The sequence below is a fragment of the Accipiter gentilis genome, chromosome 7 (assembly GCF_929443795.1).
Source record: "Accipiter gentilis chromosome 7, bAccGen1.1, whole genome shotgun sequence".
NCBI lineage: Eukaryota > Metazoa > Chordata > Aves > Accipitriformes > Accipitridae > Astur > Astur gentilis.
Genome location: NC_064886.1, coordinates 14,051,710 through 14,071,573, shown reverse-complemented (window position 1 = coordinate 14,071,573; position 19,864 = coordinate 14,051,710). Strand labels below are relative to the sequence as shown.

General features: G+C 43.9%; 2 protein-coding genes across 5 annotated transcripts; one reads left to right on the top strand and one right to left on the bottom strand.

Annotated features, from left to right (window-relative positions):
• Positions 1–9: 9 nt before the first annotated feature.
• On the top strand, positions 10–7,368 carry CCDC117 (coiled-coil domain containing 117). Of its 4 annotated transcripts, XM_049805475.1 has the most exons (7): positions 12–99; positions 437–795; positions 1,504–1,554; positions 1,925–2,158; positions 3,605–3,742; positions 4,301–4,577; positions 4,692–7,368. In XM_049805475.1, exons 2-6 carry the CDS (start codon positions 440–442, stop codon positions 4,551–4,553), a joined length of 1,032 nt encoding a protein of 343 aa, XP_049661432.1. In that variant the 5' UTR covers positions 12–99; positions 437–439; the 3' UTR covers positions 4,554–4,577; positions 4,692–7,368. The 4 variants fall into 4 exon arrangements, with proteins under 4 accessions (XP_049661431.1, XP_049661432.1, XP_049661430.1 ...); XM_049805474.1 differs by having other exon boundaries at positions 10–99; positions 434–795; positions 4,301–7,368; XM_049805473.1 differs by having other exon boundaries at positions 4,301–7,368.
• Positions 7,369–13,583: 6,215 nt separating this feature from the next.
• XBP1 (X-box binding protein 1) lies at positions 13,584–16,653 on the bottom strand. The gene is made up of 5 exons (XM_049805477.1): positions 16,285–16,653; positions 16,106–16,202; positions 15,899–16,027; positions 15,135–15,298; positions 13,584–13,907 (listed from the first exon to the last, which is right to left on the bottom strand). The coding sequence occupies exons 1-5, from the start codon at positions 16,491–16,493 to the stop codon at positions 13,721–13,723; spliced, it is 786 nt and encodes a 261-aa protein (XP_049661434.1). The 5' UTR covers positions 16,494–16,653; the 3' UTR covers positions 13,584–13,720.
• Between the last annotated feature and the right edge of the window lie 3,211 nt (positions 16,654–19,864).

The window sequence follows — 19,864 nt, the reverse complement described above, 5'->3', positions numbered from 1 at the left end:
ATAGTGCCCGCGTCAGCCTTCTCCAAGTGCGGCGAAAGGCCTGGAAAGGATCTGGGCTCTGGCGGTGTCGTCCAGCTCCGGGCCCGGCCCGGCCCGGCGGTAAGCGCGGCGCGGGCGGGCGAGCGGGGGCGGGCAGCCGTTTTCCTGCTGTTGAGCCGGGGCGGGCCGGGGCGGGCCCGGGCCCCAGTGGTGCCCGGGGCGGCCGGCGGTGCTGCTTGACCGGGTCACCCGCGGGGGTCGCCAGTGCCGTTCAGCGCGGGTCCCCGAGGGAGCGCCTCGGGCCTGACCGGCGCCAGCAGCGGGAGGGCGGCCTCGGGCCGGGGTCCCGGGGCGTCTCGTAGCGCGGAGGGAGCCGGCCCCAGCCCCCCCCGACGGGGCCGCCCCGCTCGGTGGTGGGGAGGGGCGGCGTTGATGTCGTCTTTCTCCCCGGCAGCAGGAAATGGCAGCGCTGGGCAGATCCTGTCAGGGCATCCCTGCGGGTCCTGCCGTGGAGTTCCCCCAGGCTCCGGCCGCCGTCCCTGACCGACACGGCCCGCTGGCCCTCGCGCGGGACGACCCGCAGCTCGGAGCCGTGGGCCGCGACCGCCTCCAGCCCCCCGTGATGGTAATGGCAGGGAACGGAAGCGATGGTGCCGATGGCGGCGGTTCCTCCAGCCTGTATCTGCAAAGCAGCTTCGACGTTGCCTCCCTGGCTGCGCTTGGAAGTTACAATGAGGGCTTGACGGTCGCCCCGGTGGGCTCCTTCACGAGTGCGGCCCACCCGCAAGGCCTGCACCTGCCACAGGTTCACAGCCAGTAAGTGCAAAACCAGGTGCTGCCAGAACCAGGAGGGAACGCATTTCTTGGCTGCGCTGGCAGTGCGAAATAACTTTTCTTTTTAAGGCGGGTTAGAATTTGTTTTCTTCTAGTGGTGTTTCGCTTGTACAGTGTCAGGATTGTATTGTGCTCATCTTATGGCCTTGGAGTTTGTTAGTGGGGGATGAAAGAGCCTTTTAAAAGGAAAGAAATGTGATGGAAGTTTACCAACATCTTGACATGCTTTTAAGCTCATGCGCTTTTTTTTTTTTTTTTTTTACTTTTCATGTGAGAGCACAGAAAAATTATTCCATAAAATGTTGTTTGTTCATATTTAATTTGAGTGTGTCACTGTGAGACAATGTGTTAAGAGACTGGAGTTGGGTCATGTGTTGCTTCTTGATGCATTTGAATTTTAGCAAAAATTGGTCTTGCCCTTCATGGAAAAAATAAATAACGTGAAGGAGGAGAAATTAGCATGGAATTCTGCTCAGAGAACTGAGTAATTGCGGCCGCCTTTGACTCTTTTGGAACAAAGTGGTCTTTTTTTGTCCAAAACTTCCATTCCCTTCACAGCTTATGACATACTGTGACTGTTACTCTTAGCTGAAGTGAATTTTTAAAAGGGAGGAAAATAGTGTTTGAAAATCTCAGTGTCACTGGAAGATATAAGTCGAAGCTAAATAGCCATTTGTTTTTCTTTTGCAGTGTCTCTGTTCGCTGTGGAAAGAAGCACAAGCTAGAAGAAGAGGCAGAAGGGTAAATTAAATTTGTCTTTTATAGCCTGAAAAATCTTAATTTGCTTTTTGTTTTCTGTAAAGATTTGAGCACACCTCAGCTACAACATACACAGGAAAGGAACTTCTATCATTGTTTCCATTTGGAACTCTTCCCTTGAATTGCACATGAGCCCAAATCCATTTCAGTTACCTAATTAATTGTGTAGCACTGATTTTTCTTGCATGGGTACCCACATTTTAATAAGAGCAATGTGGATTTATTTTCTTTGTGGAGGTTGTGTTTCCATAGTGTGTCAATCTGTTGAAATGCACATAGCTCTCTATAACATTTTCTCCTGTAGAACGCCACATTTCTCTTTTGACAAATGTAAACTTATTTTATTTCCTAGTTGTCCTGTGCGGAAGAAGAGACTGACAGGAGCCAAAAATTGCCCTTTGAATCCCAACAATGAAGAATGGATTCTCTGTGCAGGTCAGCAGGCAGCTGGGGAGGTAGCAAGTCAGTATGGTGGCAGCTGTCCTGAAACTGCCATGTTAGAAATTCCCTGTGAAGAAATGGATCAGACAATGGGGGAACAGCAATACGAGGTTGCTCGCAGGAAGCTTCAGGAAATTGAGGACAGGTAAATGCAGGGATTGAGTAGACTGGCTTTGCTGAGCTTTCCCTTTTTTTGGTGGGCATTAGGGGATAAATCTAGCACTTAGTGATGTGATAACACTACTGTAAGTCTGAGATGAACCTCCTGTTTAAGCGATTTCTTTTTAGGCTACCTATGGTCCTATGAGTCTTGGGGCTGATACTGTGATCTGAAATTGAGGGTGCTAGAGCAAAAGATGCTGAATAAATAACCACCTTTTCAGAATCATTATGCAGCATCAGTATACCCTAATGGGGTTTCATGCTCTTTTCTGAGTATCCAGAGCTCAAATTTTAACCAATGTTGCCTGGTCAGACGAGCTCAACTTTTTTTAACCAACTGCAGCTTGTTCTATGATTAATACTCCTGAATGCTCAAGATAGATGTGAATTTGTCATTGTAGAGAATAGCATGAACCAGAGAGATCTCTCTGCATATATGCAATAAGACTAAGGTTCATCTTGCTGTTAAATACCAGAGAGCTTGATATTGAGGTAATGGGGTGGCTATGGGCAGTCTGTTGCAATCGTTTAATAATAAATATACTGTGCATTCTTGCCTTTGAAAGATTTCTGGGAATGTTATGTGTATATATCAGTTGATTGCAGTTGACCTAGTATTCTGAAATACCCAAAATGACCACTGCAGACAGCTTTTAGAAAAGCCAAAAGTTTTATAACTTATAAAACAAGATTTTTTTTTAGATGATTACTCCATAGATGATGCGTGAAGGGAAGCAAGGTACTGTTAGATTATTTTATTTTTTCATGGGTAAATCAGAGTAGTGATACATGTCTTTATTATCTGGCTATATCTGCATTACAAAGTCTGCTTTGGACCTCTCAAAGGATTGTTCCCCATCCTTCCCAGCTACTCTGCTAAATTTTCTTTAAAAGGTTTACCAAAAACAAAGGAGATAACCTCCAGTTTGTTCTCAATGTTTCAACTTTTTGTGCCATTTTAATCTCTGAGAAATTGGTGCAACCTTGTTAAAGCTTAAGAACTGTATTCAGTTGCTTTTCAATAATTCTCAAAGTTAAGATATGGGGAATTGAACAGGTGAAGCTCCTGCATAACTGAGACTCACTCTTGTAATGTGACTGAATCAGTTTCCCCTGAAGTGAATTTATTTTCTCTTGGTGTACGCCTGCATTGTGCACTGCTGGACGATGCAGGGATAACAAAGCTAGCTCAGGTACCAGAAGTGGCATAGCTGCTCAAGTGGCTTCAATGGTAACAGTCATTCTTAGGGTATATTGGCCCAAGAGAGACTCATGTTAACGTGGCCACACTGCTTCTGGTACTCAGCCGAGGTCAGATATCTACACTGTACAATGCAGTACACGCAGACATAACTGTAGTCTGCGGTGGATGTGCCTGTTAACAGTATGCTCAATAGTGTTTATCTCCCTCTTCCCCCTCCATTCCTAGGATAATTGATGAAGATGAGGAAGTTCATGCTGATGGAAATGTTAGCAATCTGCCCACTCTTATCCTGTCAGACACCCTTAAAAAAGGGATGAAGAGGGATTTTGGTGAAGGCCTGACAAAGAAAATAATAGAATCTATGTAAGTTCTTGAGGAAATCATGGTGCTATGTAGCTAATGCATGCAAATGAAAAGAGAGACTCAGTCTCATGTTTGTGGAGGTGTCCTTAATTACTGCATGATGCAGCCAATGTTGTATAACAGACCATTCATCTGGTCAGAAATAGGAAAAACTATACTAGTGTGAAAGAGAAGTAACTACAGTGGTCATCAAGCTGTCTGCTTCATACTCCTCATTTGTACAGAGTGAAATTTGTTGAATAAACCATTATATCTTGATTTTTATGTATGTGTGTTTCCAAAAGAAGAAGGTCCTGAAACGTGACCGACAGTGGATGTCAAGTTTGGTGCAAAAGAAAAGAAAGAAAATACAGGGTTAGAACTAGAAGTAATGGAACTGGTTAAGGAAGAGGAAATTTAAGGGGGGGGGGGGGGGGGGGGAGGGCGGGGGGAGGGAAGGTATATGGATTCTGGAATATAGTTCCAGGCTGGCACAAAGGCTGAAGATACTCACTGGTCTTCGACATTTAATAGCTGTGATTGGAGAACTTACTTTAACTGAGACTCCATCCCTTCTAGGAGCCGTCCTTCTATGGAGCTGGTGCTTTGGAAACCGCTTCCTGAATTTCTCACAGATAAACTGAAGTCTGTTTCTGTTAAGAACTTCAAGCAGCAGAGTGCAGAAGGGTGTCAAGCCAAGCAGTCAACACCAAGAGCTGCTTTTGACCCACAGACTGAAACATTCCCTGAATCACAACAGACTGCCATGTCTCCAGATCCGTATGCTAGTTTGGGAATCTCTGGGTGTGCAGAAGAAGAAATGGAGTTGTAGATGCCAGATTTTAGACTGGAAGTGGTGAGCTTCTGATGTTTTTTGTTGCTGTTTTTTGATTCCCTCTTTCTTTCTGGTTTGATGTGTGAATCTGAAGTTTTATTATTCGTTTTTGTTTTTCCTACTAACAATCATAAGAACATGGATTGGCCGGACACAACTTAAGGAAACTGAAAAAAACCCAAGATTTCTGTATTCCGGTCTATTAAATAGTCTTGGTTTTACTGAGAAGGTAATCCAGAGGCCTTTGGAACAAGGAAGTAGCTTTCCATCTTGCTTAATGGTGAAAATATCCTCTTAATTGTCCTTGGTAAAGTATGAAATTCAAATATTGAATGTAACTGTGGCTTAAGCCACAACTTTCACTTACTGAGCCATTAAGACTTTGGTGCACATACTATGCTTGGTCACTTAGTTTAATTTGAATAACAAAAAGGTATGGAAAGGAAGAAATACTTTTGAGTCTAGTCACAGATAGAAAACCAATCCCTGTGGAAATAGAGCTTTTCATACTCTTTCATCTGTGGCTGGTTTGTACTTGATGTAAACTCAAATGTAGAAATTACACGCTCTGCAGTATGGTAGGGAAGGAATGTTATAATTGAGCACAAGCCACATGCTTTGTAGAAAGTAAAATGAGCTACTAACTTGCAAGGTATCTACTAACTTTAGTCATGTTTGGTTCATTGGCTCCTAAATTGTGTTCGTGGGTTTTTGATGCCCCCCTCCCCAGATGATACAAAGTCTGCAGAAAAGTGGTTCTCAGCCAATAGAGTCACATTTTACATTGTGCTGTGATTCTTTGTATGCATCAAGTGGGAAAGCCCATTTAAGACAGTAACTTTTGATTAAATAAATGGCATCCTTTAATTTTGATAAATATGATAAGCAAATCAGATAACAGGGAGCTGCCTTCTGGCATAAAGAGGGTCAAATGCTGATTATCATCTGTAATGAAGTCCCAGACTTTGAGACTGGTATTGGTGGTGAAGTAAAGGAGATGTTTGTCGTTTTCTAGACTTAAAATTTAAGCCAGAACATGTGCCATTAATGTAACGTCACATAGTTTATACAGATGTATGCCAAAATAATTTCATACCCTGCTTAGGGTGTTAAGAAAAGGAATCCTCAATGAGTTATTGCTTGTACCTTTCCTCAATGCACAATAGTTCCATTACGCTTAAAACCCTTAAACAAGGCAGAGAATCTTATCTTCTGTTCTTAGGACCTTGAGCTTTCTCAGAGATACCTGAATTGAGGCTTTTCATAAGAAATTCCTTTCCAAGTAATAGGTTCTGTTCAGAGTCTTAGCATCCCAGTCTGTTTTTGACATCTTGCTAACATAAAGAAGCAAATACACAGTAATGCAGCTGTTTGCATAAGAAAAATCTACTCTTCCTTTGCACAGCTACTTGATAATCTTTGTGATTATATTTTTTACTGTTGAATTATCCATAGTCAATTGTTTAAAGTCAAGTTTCTCTTTTTGCAGTCATCCTTTCTTTTCTTTTGGCTGACAGCAGAAGCGTTGTTCAAAAGATGTTCCTATTTGTTAAATCCTGTCTATCATGCTGCTCTAGTCGAAGGTTGTGTGAAATTTGCTGTCTCTTGCTAAAACATTTCAGAGCTTCACTAAAAACATTCCAATGTTTGAATGGGTATTACTCTGGTGACCGGTGTATAACTTTACCATTCTGGAACTTTTATTAAATTGGAGAACCTCTGCAGCTTTATCTTGCTATTATGTCTAATTATGTCTAATTTTTAATTTCAGGGTCTGCTATAAATCTCTTGCATGTACTGTGTAAAATTTCTCATGTATTATTAAGCTGCTGAACATCCTTAAAATCTACGGCCTTTGACATGCTACATTGCTTGAGCATAAACTAAAGCAACGCAGTTTGGAGAAGGCTGTAGTCACTGCGAGTGGAAAATGTGGTGTGTCTAAATAATTACGTGTTTTTAAGCTTGCAGAATTATAGTGAAAGTTCAAGGTTGGAACTGTTTTAGCTGACAGCTCTGAATCCTACATAAACTGAAAAGAAAGGATAGAAATTTCAAAAATTTGATGAAACCATCTCAGGAACAGTAAAACTGCAACAGATGTTGAAAACTGTGGGAAGCCTAAATACGTCAAATCTAGATGCAGGTTTTTTCCTCTTAAAAATGACAAATTGCATATCAAATTTGCAGAGGAAGAAATTTTTTTTAGATGGCTTCTAAGCATACATTTTTTTCCTGTTATGTTTGTACCAAAGGTTGATTTTCAGAGGTGTATTTCCTCTTAATCATTTGATGCTAATATGGTATCACAGACCCCTGTTATTCTGCCATCTGAAATGAGAATATAGTGGTAGACTATTGACAGAGACCGTGAGATGGGAAACAAATGGGTCCAAGGAATTTGCTTTGGTAGAAAACATTTATTTTATTTTTTTCATAATTAATTTCTGCCTTTGTGGTAGGAGAGAACAGGGTTGAATCGCTTAAATTGATGGGGGAGGAGAAGAGTGGGGTAGAGCAGGAATCTAGTGTCTAGGAGGACTGAGCAAGATTCTTGCTATAGCAAACATTTGGAGAGGGTGAGAGAGAATAAGCTACTGGGTGTTTTCACACTTCTGTAGTTGTAAGTTGCATTTGTTGTTGGCTTCCTTAAAAGACTTCTATTAACGCTATTTACAAGCGGGATGGCAAATGTGATGCAGTATTAGGAAGAACTTTATTTTGAAATATGGAAGATCTGATTCTGGTCTGTCTTCTCTTGGGACCAAATCACCCTTTGTATGTCAGTTTTCAATAAATTTTCTAAAATATTTTTTAGACGCCTGTGTTTCCTTCCTAATAAAAGTGAAAACCTTGAGAGCCTAAGTCCAGTCCTTCAAGTGGAGGGTAAAATACTCTTCTGGCCTAAGGGAATTTTTAGTTTAACTACATAGTCCCAAGGGTATGTCACTTCTTGCTTCCATGGTGTTCAGCAGGATGGGGTGGGACAACAGCAGGGTGGAATAAACCTGAAGCTGCCAGAAAGGAAGAGTTGCTGTAAATCTGTCATGACCCAAAGGCCTCTAACGGAGTGAAGGAGTACCAAAAGGTGTTGCTATAGCTTGTGTTTGCAGATCTTTCCTTTTACTTCAGACTAAAATTAAGAATGCATAGCTTGCTTAGTTCTGTATAAAAGCAAGAAATTTTTGAGGAGAGTTTTAAAACAAATTCAAATTTTAATAATTATTTTATCGGAATGTAACACTTTGCTCTTTTGTTTAACATCTTCTGATGTTTTTCAAGCAGCTGAAGGATAAGGATGGGTGTGCTAGACCAGTATTACCTTTGCTTTCAAAATGAGGGGGAAAATAGCACTTCAGATTTATATTCAAAAATAGTAATACGCCCTCCCCCCCCCCGAGGTTTCTAGGCCGAGTCAAACATTGACTCGCTTAAAATGTACTGTGGATTCAGACAAGACTTAAATACTTCTCCAATGCGGAGTCAGAGAGAGGAAAAGAGTAGTGTAAAACCCAACCCATTTAGGACTGTGTAAGGCTGTCTTGGCTGGCTGAGAGTGTCCTTGGGGATGTGGCTGGGAGATTGTAGAGATGGGAGGAGTATCTCAGTTACAGAGCCAACCCTGTGGAGAGGGACAGAATTTATTTTGGCATGGACTTGGAACTGGACTTGAATTGTCCCAGACCCTGTGCCTTGTATCAGTTAGCTAGAGCAGATGTGTGGCTTTTGTGACAGAGGATTTATTTAATCAAATGCAGTTGTAACATATGTGTGAACCACTGGGTCTGGATCCATGCTTGTTGTGAGACAAGTAGGACTCCAAAACAGAATTTAGAGCAAGCAGAAAGCAGTCATCTTAAGGAAGCATACTGCAAAGGTGAAATCTGCTGCTTTATGCATGTGTTTCTCTTCACTTTGCTGCCCCAGCTTTGCCTGGATTTAGTTTAACTTGACATCTCTCATTTACAGGAAGATCTCAGATAAAGATCCTCTGCTGACAGCTTAAATGCTCACACTTTAATCTGTGGATGTTGATGTACTATATAAATTTATATATTATAAAAAAAAACTTATCCTGCCTTGGTAGCACCGAAGTGGACTTGATTCTAGTAAAATATATAAGGGCTAATAGAAATTCTGAATGCTATTAGGCTTCCCGATGCCTGACAAGAGCTAGTTGTGTGCTTTTTAGTGGAAGAGATCTTGATAAATATTAGCAGCTTCTCTTGGAACGTAATGCTGCCAGTAAGTCAGGACAAAGCATGCCAGAAAGAATTGGTAGCTGTAAAGTTGAAAAAGGGAAGCAAAGCAATGTAAATACTACTTCATTGAACACTTTTGTCTGCTGTGCTTAACAAGGTTTGGGTGTGAACCTATTAAACAGAGTCCATTCCCAAATATGATGGAAAAGTGATCATAACAGATTTTTTCTTCAATTTTTTTAGACGTGAGGAGTTTGCTGCTCGTGGAGGCGCAAAAAGTGCTTAGCTGTGAGGTCAGGCAAAGGCAGGCAGCAGCTGCTGGTGCCCAGCCAGGCTGCAGCGCTGCCCGGGGTCACAGCAGGGCGATGTTGCTGGCGTTTTAATTGGTAAATCACACCTGGGATGTTACTCGGTAAGCAGCGCAGGGAAGCAATTTGCAACAGGCAGTGTTGAGGATTACCTCTTTCACTTCATCTTGCATCACCTTCACAATTCATCCAGGACATGTTCGCGAGCAGTGCTGCAGTGCCGAACAGTGCATGTCTAGCCCTCCAGAGATGGACAGGGCTGGGTGGTGGCTACAGGCACTGATATGAGCTGCTTGGGTAGAAGAGACAGGTCAGGCAGGCAGCTTTGGAGGAAGGCAGAAGGGTGGCAAATGACAGGTCTTCCAGCCTTTCAGACCAGCCTGTTGCAGGAGAGAAGAGAGGGACAGAGATACAGCAGCACTGGTGAAGTGCTTCAGTCCCTGCATCGAGGCATTTCAGGCCACAGGACATAAGAAGGACTTTTCCTGCCTGCTGGGGCAGCAGCAGGACACTCTGCAGTGAAGTTACTCCTTGAGCAGAAGATGGTAGCTTTCTGCTCCGTATCACTCACGCATCCACTCTTAGCCTCTTGCCTTGTTCTATCTGTGGTAGCACAAGGATGATTCTGAGGATTGCAGTGCTCTACTTCAGTGACAGTTGGCAGCTGCTGCGATTATGGTGGAGAAAAGGGGATCTATGCTACCACTGCTCTCTCTGCTGCTGCTGCAGGAGCAGCCTTTACTTCAGAGCACGTGGCTGCTCTCAGGCAGGCTAAGTTGAATTCAGTTTACAGAAGACCCAGAAAGCTTACCTGTACAGCTATCAAGCTGTACTTCACCTGATGCTGGTTCAGACCACCACTAACTACTTTAATGAATCAAAACAATTTAAAACCTCAACCTTGTGAGAGCAGTGATCTTTCTTATACCACTGGCTCAGAATAATTACTGGAGCAGAAGCTTGCCTAGCAGCTGAGAACTGTAGTTTGGCTGGCTTAAGAACAAAGGAAAGTAATATGCAGTAGAGGTGTATATATATATTCTTTTTATTCTGAATGCTGTCTGAAGCAATCCTTTGGAATGTTGAATTTCCTGGTGGTTATCTCCCTTAAGGCTTAAGCACAGGCAAGGCTGATGATTGGTACAGGATTTTGGTTTAGGATGGCCATGTCTTGCATGTATTCTTATTTCTCTCAGTGCACCATTCATGTACAGCTGTTTCACTTCAATGTGTCAGACATGGAACAGGTCCTTCAGTTTTTCCACCAACTTTTGTCTTCAAGAAAAACCCAACACCTTAGAGAGTTGCCTACAGCGATTTCCTGCCTAGACAGCTTTTCCAGTTGTTTGGGTTTGGTGGTTTATTTTTAAGGCAGCTATATTTTTCTGTGCCCCTCTAATTTGGTAAAAGATTGCCCTACTTGGTCTTGGTTTGAGCTGAATTACTCTTGTTGAGTCCTTGGATTTAGTTATGAAATGTGTATATGATACTGGGCAGTGCCTTTGTAATGGTACACCAAAAGCTGAATGTAAGAATTGTAAACTTCTTCCTTATTCATTGAAAACAAAGATCATGCTTCCCCCAAGAAATCTGTTGCAACCAGTGTAAGTAGTTTATCTCTTAAGCAGTTTGCCAGAAGAGTTCACATTAACTCTTCACTTCCATTCTTCCTCATCCTGTCAGTTAATGTTGCCATCTTAACCTGAGCTAGCATGAAAAAAAGAACTGCCTTAAGCATTGCTAGGAAAATAAAAAAAAACCTGCAGTTGTGCAGGTATCAGGTGTTAGAGTCTGTGAGCTTTAAGGTACTCTTCACTTCCTTTGTTTTTGGACTTCTTTTCCCCCTCAAATTTCTGAAGGAAATGGCAGAATTTCTACACCTTTAAACATGAAGGCTGGAGAGATATTCTTTGGTGAAGACAGCCCACACAAACTGGGGGGTGGGGTTGGGGTGGAAGGAACCAACACAGATGGATGTTCAGGTTTTCCGGGCAGGTTCTTGAATGCTCAGTGAAGCTTTTTTGCTGTGCCACCATTTATTGCTGCATTAGTTAAGCTAAAACACAACTAACCCAATACAACAGAAAGACTTGCCTTTACAGTGTTTTTAATAGCAGAATCAATGCGTAATATATGGCAAGCCCTCTTACCTCTTGTTCACACTCTTCCCACATACCTTAACAAGGGAAGAAAGACTTTAAAAAGATGTTCAGGCAGCAAAACTATTAACTTTATGTACTTGATTTCATTAGTTGATTTTCATTTCTTTGGTAAAGGCCTTACTTTCAGTAGCTATTAAAATGCTTGGTTATCAGTTGTCATGCATAAAAAGTGCTTGCTTTAGTCACAGTAGCTTGTCTAGGTGCACAGAAAATGCAGTTCTAATCCTAAACATCACATGATTAAAACTGGACTGAGAAACATCCTTGATAGCCTGAGATATCCTAAGGGAGATAGCACACATCACTAAAATTTCCATTTCATCTACAGTTAGGATCAACTCCTGAAGAAACAAAATAAGCATGAGCAGTGGGATGGGCTGCACATCTTTGGTGTGCTAGTCTCAGCCTTCTTATAGCCCTGAGGAAAGTATGTGAAATACCAATTGTTTTACAGGTGCTACTTTCAACTACTACATACTTATTTCTGTAAACTGTGTCTTTGACTTCCAAGCTAGAAAATGTAGAGCTGAGTTTTAAAGAAATGAAACCTCTTCCTTACATTATTTCTGCTGTACTTGAACTTTTTTAGTTTCATATGAAGTTCCAATAATACTGACAAAAGTAATGCAAAACTATGGATCAAATCCTCACCTGTCCCATTTGCTTTTTGGACTCACAGTAACATATATTAGGTACTAAGAGATCTCTTGCAGCCATCCCTATTTTCCAGCTTGAAAGTAAAGCAACTTATTCTCAGACTACTTACTTTTTTTAATTTAAGTTTCTGCTATATTGCACAGCTGTAGTTTTTACTATCCAGTATTCAGATAAAATGCTTTATTACAACAAACTAGGTTACTCAAGTTTGTAATCCAAAGCAGTCCTGTCACCTTGAATGTCAGTGACCAATACCCTCCTGTCCCATCCCCCATTTCCCTCCCTCGCCTCAAGTTATTTTTGTCAAATTTAATGCAAGACATGAAATAGCACTGAAACAAAGAATATTTGTGCGAACACCTGGAACAGCTCTCACACTTTCAGTATAAAATTTCAGTTTCTTGTCACTCCAAGTGTTTTTAGTACTGTGACACTGAAACAAAACACATGAGGACAAAAAAAAAAGTCCTACTGTGGTATTTTAAATTAGCTCCTGCAAAGTTAATTTTATGCTTCAGGAATTCCTGTGGTAACATAGGACCTGCCCCTTTTTCACCCCATGTATGTCTCACACAGCTTCACAAACAAGAGACATGCCACTTGAAACACACCCTCCCTCATTCAGACTGAGCATTTTGAATGGCATTACTGGCCAACAGGAAGGTATTACAGGAATTTTATTCAGACATCAAGCTACTGCTACCTGCATTCCCTATTGAGACTGTAGATTTTGCTCTAACAGCTCTGGCCATCATACAAACCCATCTACCTTGAACAGAGTTTGCAACATTAAGTGCTCCCAGAAAGAAACTGCTAGAGCATCCAGCTACATAGAGCATAGAAGTGTTGCTGGATTGGTGCATTATGGCAGTGTAAGGACAAGACACTAAGTGACCTAATCTCTTAAAATTTCTATAGCTTCAAATTCCGCAAGTCCCGAATACTCTTCCCGCCCCACTGAGATCAAAGGCAAAAAAGGGTCAGTGAGCTGCATTGCACTTTAATTGCACCAATACAGTTAAATATTAAATGGAAACAGCAACTCTACATAGCAAATGGAAAACAAGCATTTACATAGTAGATCTGCAAGATGTACAGACTATTTAGTTTTTAGCCCAGTTGCCTATACATGAATATCCCACTGCAGTTTTTGGTTTCAAAATTATTTTAAATGTAAAACAAAACGAACATTTTCAGGTTCATGTGGAATTGGCAAGTTAGAAAAACAAGCTTTCCTCCCTCATAAGCCACCACTGGTGGGGGTGGGAGGGAGGGCAGGACAGGACACCCTAGGCTTTTTCATAGCAGGAGAAATGCATTGGCCATCACTCCATCTATTAGCATGGGTAGAAATAAGCAATGCTTTTCTGAATACACTTGATTTCCCCCACCACCACCACCTCAAAGGGGCATATCCTGTTATCCTGCCAGGATAGTTATCCAAGGGGAGTTAACACTACTGCATTAGACACTGATCAGTTGGGGAAAGAGTTCATTGGCAAAGCTATCCTCCCAAGCATGGTCAGTGTCAAGTGGAGAGGACATGTCACTGAAGGGCGACAGGGATCCTTCATATCCAGAGTCACTACAGGCATCCAATAGATAGCTTGAGGCTGGAAGGCTATGATGAGAGGAAAGCAGATGAGAGATGCCCAGTTCAGGCATGAAGCTGTCTACGGGTTCCTCTTTCACAGATACTGGGACCTTAGGGACAGCTTTATCTTCAGATGGAGAGAGAGAGACTTCTTCAATTTTCACTAGCATATTGGCTTGGTTGCCCATTTTAACAGGAATCTCCAGTATTAGGGGCTTTGTGTACACATGATCAAACCTTATCAGTTCATTAATGGCCTCCAGCTTAGCTGATGGGGACCCCAAAGAGGGAGAGGGGGAGGCTGGTATGGAATTTGTTTCTCCACAGATCTCTTCCTCCAGCTTTTCCAGGCATGTCGACTCTGAATCAGCATATTTGAAAAACATCTCTGGGTCCAGACTGTCCAGAAAGCCCAAGAGGAGATCAGACTGCAGAATGAAATACTGTTTTAGAAAGAGAGCCTACTACTGTTACAGCAAAACATCAGCTGTGGCATCTATTAACCCTCATCTGGAAGTTAAAGTATGCTAACTTGATCATAGAACTAGGAGTTTTACCAAGAACACCACCATCCAGACAGTTAAGGCAATTACTTATCTTTCAGAAATTCTTTGTCCATTAACTTTTTCATAAGGGTACTGACAATCCCCATAGAATTCTACATGCATTTGATATTCACAGCCTCTATTAGAAACTCCACAAGATCTCCAACCCATCAGGTACAAACACCACACTACCTGCTGGCTCCATAGAGCACATACCAGAACCAGATTTAGGCAGACCTGCCCATGAATGACCAAAGATGGGGGGTTTGTTTGGGGTTTTTTTTGTTGTTTTGTAGTTTGATTTTCTTTTTTAAAGGTGAAAGATGCCTGTCCTTACATTTCTGGAAGTCATTCATAAGGGACAGGTGTTAAGTTTTAACAGCTTTGCTAAGTGCCAGCACATCAGCAAAATGATCAAGTTTGTTTTCAACAACAGTAATAGCACAGTATGCTTTTGGTATTTGTACACTTCTCTAAGAGCCAAGAGATTGTTTCAGGCAATATCCTCCAAGATTTTATGGGAACTGGACTTGTTCAAGTTGCATGAATGACTGTTCTCACTAGATACAGCTTAACACAGCTGTTTTAAGCAACAGGTATGGCATTCAAAGACTGGGGGGGACCTCAGCTGGACTGAGGCCCCTGCACAGGACGACTTTGACCTTGAAAAGATTCCAGTCTACCCTGAGAGAACAAACAGGAACAAGAAGAACTGCAAGATAAACAAGTTTTGAGGAAGTGTTAACTGCAAGACAAGGTGTATGTGTCCTTTTGGCAGAAGAGCTGAGTTGTGATGAACTGTGCAAATGTTAACCAATGATAAGACAGCATAACAACTCTGAACTAATAAGAGACACATCTGAGGAAGCTAAGGGGAAAGAGTATAAATGAACAGAGAAAGAGAGCAATAAAGGCTTTTTGCACTAGCTTGCTTTTATAAGGTTTTGTTGTCTTGTCATTTTGTCCATCTCGACCGCAACAAAAGACTTGGAAAACAAGCCAGCTACAGAAAGTCATCAAGTGACTTTACATCAAGAAGTTACAACACTAGTCTCCAATCCACAGTGGTTCTGAATTTCGTGGGTGTTTTGGATAGGAGTGGATGCTCACCTCTGAGTCTGAAGAGTCACTGCCATCAGAATCCATGTGGAAGTTATCAGAAATGGTGACTGCTGGGCCTGCACCTGCTGCAGAGGAACACGTAGTCTGAGTGCTGCGGACTCAGCGGACCCGGTCACCAATCTAATGTCATCCACCTGCGATTCCTTCACAACCTGTGCCAAGGAGAAAAATCCAGTCAGTCACCACAAGAGTTCTGGCAGACAGCACAGTACATAATCTTGAAAGTCATGCTCTTCCTGCAAAGGCTTCCAACATTAGATTCTCCACTTGCTTGTGCAGTAGGAACCTGAAAGTAAGACCACTTCTGAAGATGGCTCAAGCTTCCATACATCTGCAGATTTATTTTGTTCACCACTTAAATGAGAGCCTGACTCCCTCCACTATATCTCCCTGCTCTTTTGAGACAGGCATACATGACTGTAACACTACCTCACTTCTAGAACATCATGTAGAAATAATCTTAAACCAGCCTGGAACTAGTCAGCCCACTATCTCCCACACTACCAGTGGCATCCAGTTCAGACTCGGCATCTGTTTGGTCTGTAGGAAAGCATCCATTTGGAGGACAAGAGCGTTCCTGACACATGAATTATCCCCTCTTCACAGCACGGCAGTTTCAGCCCGAGCTCTCAGCGCAGGGGTTACCCCTCCCCACCGGCTGCCACGCAGGCACCTCCGGGGGCACGGCAGCTCTCCGCAAGTTCTGCCCAGAAAGAGATGAAGACACACCACCACCGCGGCAGAAGGCTCACCTCGGACTCGCTCTCCTCCTCCGTCTTCAGAGCACCTAAGCCCAGGCGGCACCGGAGCTCCTGGTTCTCCAGAGCAAGGCTACACGTCTTCTCCCGCAGGAGCCGGTTTTCCAGCAGCAGCTTCTGGTTCTGCAAAGACCTGTCAGGCAGGAGGCCGCAGCGCCGGCCGCGGCCGCCCCCCGCTCCGCCGGCCCCCCAGCCCCATACCTCCTCCTCCAGCTCCACCACCTGCTGCTCCAGCTCCGTCATCCGCGCCTTCTTCCTGTCCCGGGCGCTCTGGGCCGCCACGCGGTTCTTCAGCTTCCTGCGGGGCAGGGCGGCCGTCAGGGCGGCCAGACCCCCACCCCCCTCCCTTCCCCCGACCCGCCGCGGCGGGGCCCCCTCACCTGCGCAGCGCTTTCTCCTCCGGGCTCAGATGAGTGAGCCGTTGCCGCTTGCGGGCCGGCTGCGGGGCCTCCATGTCCGGCGAGCTGGCGGCGGCTCCTACCGGCAGGACAACGGAAATATGGCGGCCGGCCGCGGGGCCGGGCGGCTCGGCTGCCTTGCTAGGGATGAGGAGCAGCCGGGGGGCTGCGGCACCGGGCAGCGCTGCCATGGCCGGCGCGGGAGGAGCGGGAGGCGACGCGCTGCCCGGCGCCACGACTCCAGACCGTCTGCGCTTGTGGCTGCCCCGCCCGGATTTCTACGATCGTGGCTCTTCCTCATTGGCCCGGGTGGCATGACGGAGCGCCCTGACTAGCCCGTGATTGGCCTGCGGCTGAAAGCGAGGCGGGAAATGGATTGCATCAGGCGAGGGGGTTGGGACTGATGAGATGTCAGTGCGTGGGCGGAGGGGCGGGGTCGCTGGAGCTCGTCGGGCGCCTGGTTCGGCCCGGCCTGGTTCGGTTCGGCCCGGCCCGGCCCGGCCCGTGCAGGGGTGCGGGCCTCTCTCTGCCCGGACCGGCTCCCGGGCCGCGCCGTGCTGCTGCGGCGCGAAGTCTTCGCTGGGGCAGGGGAGGGGGGGCGTCGCTGAAGCTGAGGAGAGTCTGAGGAGGGAGCGGACGGGGTCGGAGGCGGCCGTGCGGTTAGAGCTCTGCTGAGGCCGCCTTCCCGGGGGCGATCGGTCCCAAAGCAGCCACGAGCAGAATCCGAGGGAAAGGGACAACTTCGGCGGGAACACAAGCGCCAAGAGTGAAGCTGTAACAGATCCCCCGAAAACGGGCTAAAAAATGGGCCAAAAATAAGAAAAAAAGCGGAGAGGAGGTTAGTGGTAGATGAGTAGAAGTTGCAAGAGAGCACGCGGAAATACCTCAGGGGCTGTCCTGTGCATCCGGCCTGTTTCTTACAGGTAGCAGTACTGTGTGGTACGTGAAACGTGGCTTTTGGTGGTATCCACCGAGGGATGTTGCCGTCCTGTGATGCGTTAGTGTCAGACCCGAGACCTCCTGGGCCCAGGCGAGTGGAAGTTTTGTAGGTAGAAAGCCTCAAAATACTACGCACATGGGAACGCAGCTGTTCAGCGATGTGCAAGCAGCAGTATACAACCACTGAGGGCACTGGGGTTGTTTTGAAATGTCCACCTTAGCTCAGTGCCCAAAGCTTTCCATGCTTTGCTTGTGGCAGTTGCCCACAACCTGAGTAGTTATGAAATGTTGAAACGTTGGCTACCTACATTTATTTCTGAAACCCATTCGTACATTGAATTTAAATTAGTTAAGATGTTAAACAGTAAAGGAAAAACATGAGCTTTAGAAGTTCAAAGGCACTGGTGTGCTGGTTTGGCATTACTCCAGGACTGGAGTTCTGCCAGGCTTTCATGATAGGAAGAACAAACTCTGCATTTGTGAGTTTGTATTTGTTCTTCCCTTACTCGCTGCAGCGTGACATTTAGTTAAGGCTGAGAGTTCACCTTTCTACTTTGACGCCTTTGTGAAAAATATGGTGACTTTTCAATAAGCCTTTTAGTCCGAGTGCAAAAAGTTGTTCTGGTCCTGCTAAGCCCCTCAGACACCCATCATTGAAAACTGTCTGCTTCTCCTTTGTATGTCTCTTCTCTTCTGGGTTTGGACTCACGTTTCTTCTGTAATTCTAATTCTCAATTAAAAACTTCACTGTTTTCTAACAAAATGCAGGTCCAGTATATCTCTTTCTGATTTTAGACATTCATTTCAAGTAAGTTGCCCTTTTGTACAACAAACAAAAATATTGAACAGGCTGCCCCTTCTTGTGCTGCTCTGTGATATTTATAGCTATACTGCTGAGACTAGCTGTGATGTGATTTATCATATAGATATCCAGATTTCTTAGCATTATGGCTGAAGAAAAATCCTAACTTTCTGTCTGTATGTGATTAATTTTCCTATCTAATTTTATATGGAACAAGAGAAAAAGCATCTTTTTCCTTTTGCAACAAACAAACAATTGTGATTATGAATAAACTTCAGAAATGCAGAGACATACATACTAGTAGTGGTACCTGAGCCCCTTCACAGTGATACGTGACCAGGCACAAAACTGGAAGCTGCCATTGGCACTAGTGATGTCCACTCTTACTGAATATAATAACGGCATCCATTGCATCATCTAGTGTTGGCAGTAATAGCTGGCAAAAGCAGGGCATGACACCCTGCAATCTAGTCCTGTTGAATAATTTAGCAGCATTGCTATGCCTAGCTGTGATGTAGTTACTGAGAATACATTTAGGCTCACAAATACTATGTTGCTACTACCAGGATACATAAAGTCTTTTATTAAATACGTGGTTAAGTCACTAGGTAAGAAAGCAGCAAAGTTCAATAAAGCTGATCTTGCACTGAGACACCCTTTCAGAAAGCTTTAGTTAAAAGACTTAAAGATTAATTCTGATTTCCACCTTTTTTTTTTCTTTTCAAACTCACTCTTTAGACATTCTGGGTTTTGTATTTTAACTTTTTTAAGTCATTGGATTCAAGCCTGTGATCCACATGACAGTGCTCTAGTTACTCAAGAATGCTTCTCAGCCTGCCTTTTAGTTCAGCACCACCATCTATCTAAAGGATATGCCAATGAGGATACTGTTGGCTGTCCTGCCAGAAACAACATTAGTTCCCGCTAACATGGCTTTACGTTGTATGTTCCGGGTAGCCAACCCAGCAAAGGAAACAGTTTTGTTTAACAAAGGTGGAGAGGCTTTGCCCTTGTGTAGTATCAGATACAGAGAAAGAAGGGTGAGTTGAATGTTATCTCAGTATGAAAAAAGGGGGAATAGAGGAGGGAAAGAAAACAGAAAAAGAGGGTGTAGAGAAAAGATGGTTTAACTAGCCAGCATAGTCTGAGAAAGAGCTTGTTTGCCCAATGTGCATCTGAAAGCACTTGGAAAGTGGCCCAGGGCCCCAAGCTCGTGTCAACAGCTGGACTATTCCCAGATCTGTATCAATAGCTGATTAAATGAGAAAGGGAACTGTTCTGCAGCCTAAAATTAGGTTATTCCAAAACTATAATGTTTGTAATTAACTTTGTATTCATTTTACTTATTCTTAAATTTCATCATTACACACTGGGATTCAAGAGTGCATCTCAGAATTCTAGTGCTCTCAGTCTTAAGGTGGAAAGTAACTATTACTGTTCTGTAAGAGACTCTTCTAACCTAGTTGCTGAGTTCATCATCAGCTGGAGCAGAGGAAGAGTTTCACTTCAGCCACGTTACTCAGTTGTCTGGGGTACTGGCAACACTTCCTTCTAGTCTTAACAGTTCAGGCTTTTTGGAAACATAGATGGGGTTCATGCTGCTCCCCTTGCTCTAAGTGGAAGGATTGCTCTTAATTGCAGTGGTTGGGGACAATTTACAGGCAGCGTGATAATAAAGGATATAGCACTTTTCAGCAGTCTGGCAAGCTTAGTAGGAACAATGACATTTTTTCTTCAGCAAAAAGGTGATACTCCTATAGCATGAGCAATTACACAGAATCTGTACCTTTTGCCTACTCATGGAGCTGCTAACCTATCCGC

Bases quoted from the DNA above. Each gene is read 5' to 3' on its own strand.
- CCDC117 (XM_049805474.1), top strand. From the start codon at position 440: ATGGCAGCGCTGGGCAGATCCTGTCAGGGCATCCCTGCGGGTCCTGCC. The intron at 1,555-1,924 runs GTAAATTAAATT...TTTATTTCCTAG, and splicing joins CTAGAAGAAGAGGCAGAAGG to TTGTCCTGTGCGGAAGAAGA. The intron at 3,743-4,300 runs GTAAGTTCTTGA...CATCCCTTCTAG, and splicing joins AAGAAAATAATAGAATCTAT to GAGCCGTCCTTCTATGGAGC.
- XBP1 (XM_049805477.1), bottom strand. From the start codon at position 16,493: ATGGCAGCGCTGCCCGGTGCCGCAGCCCCCCGGCTGCTCCTCATCCCT. The intron at 15,299-15,898 runs GTGAGCCTTCTG...TCCTTGGCACAG, and splicing joins AGGAGGAGAGCGAGTCCGAG to GTTGTGAAGGAATCGCAGGT. The intron at 13,908-15,134 runs GTGAGCATCCAC...TTCATTCTGCAG, and splicing joins GTGACTCTTCAGACTCAGAG to TCTGATCTCCTCTTGGGCTT.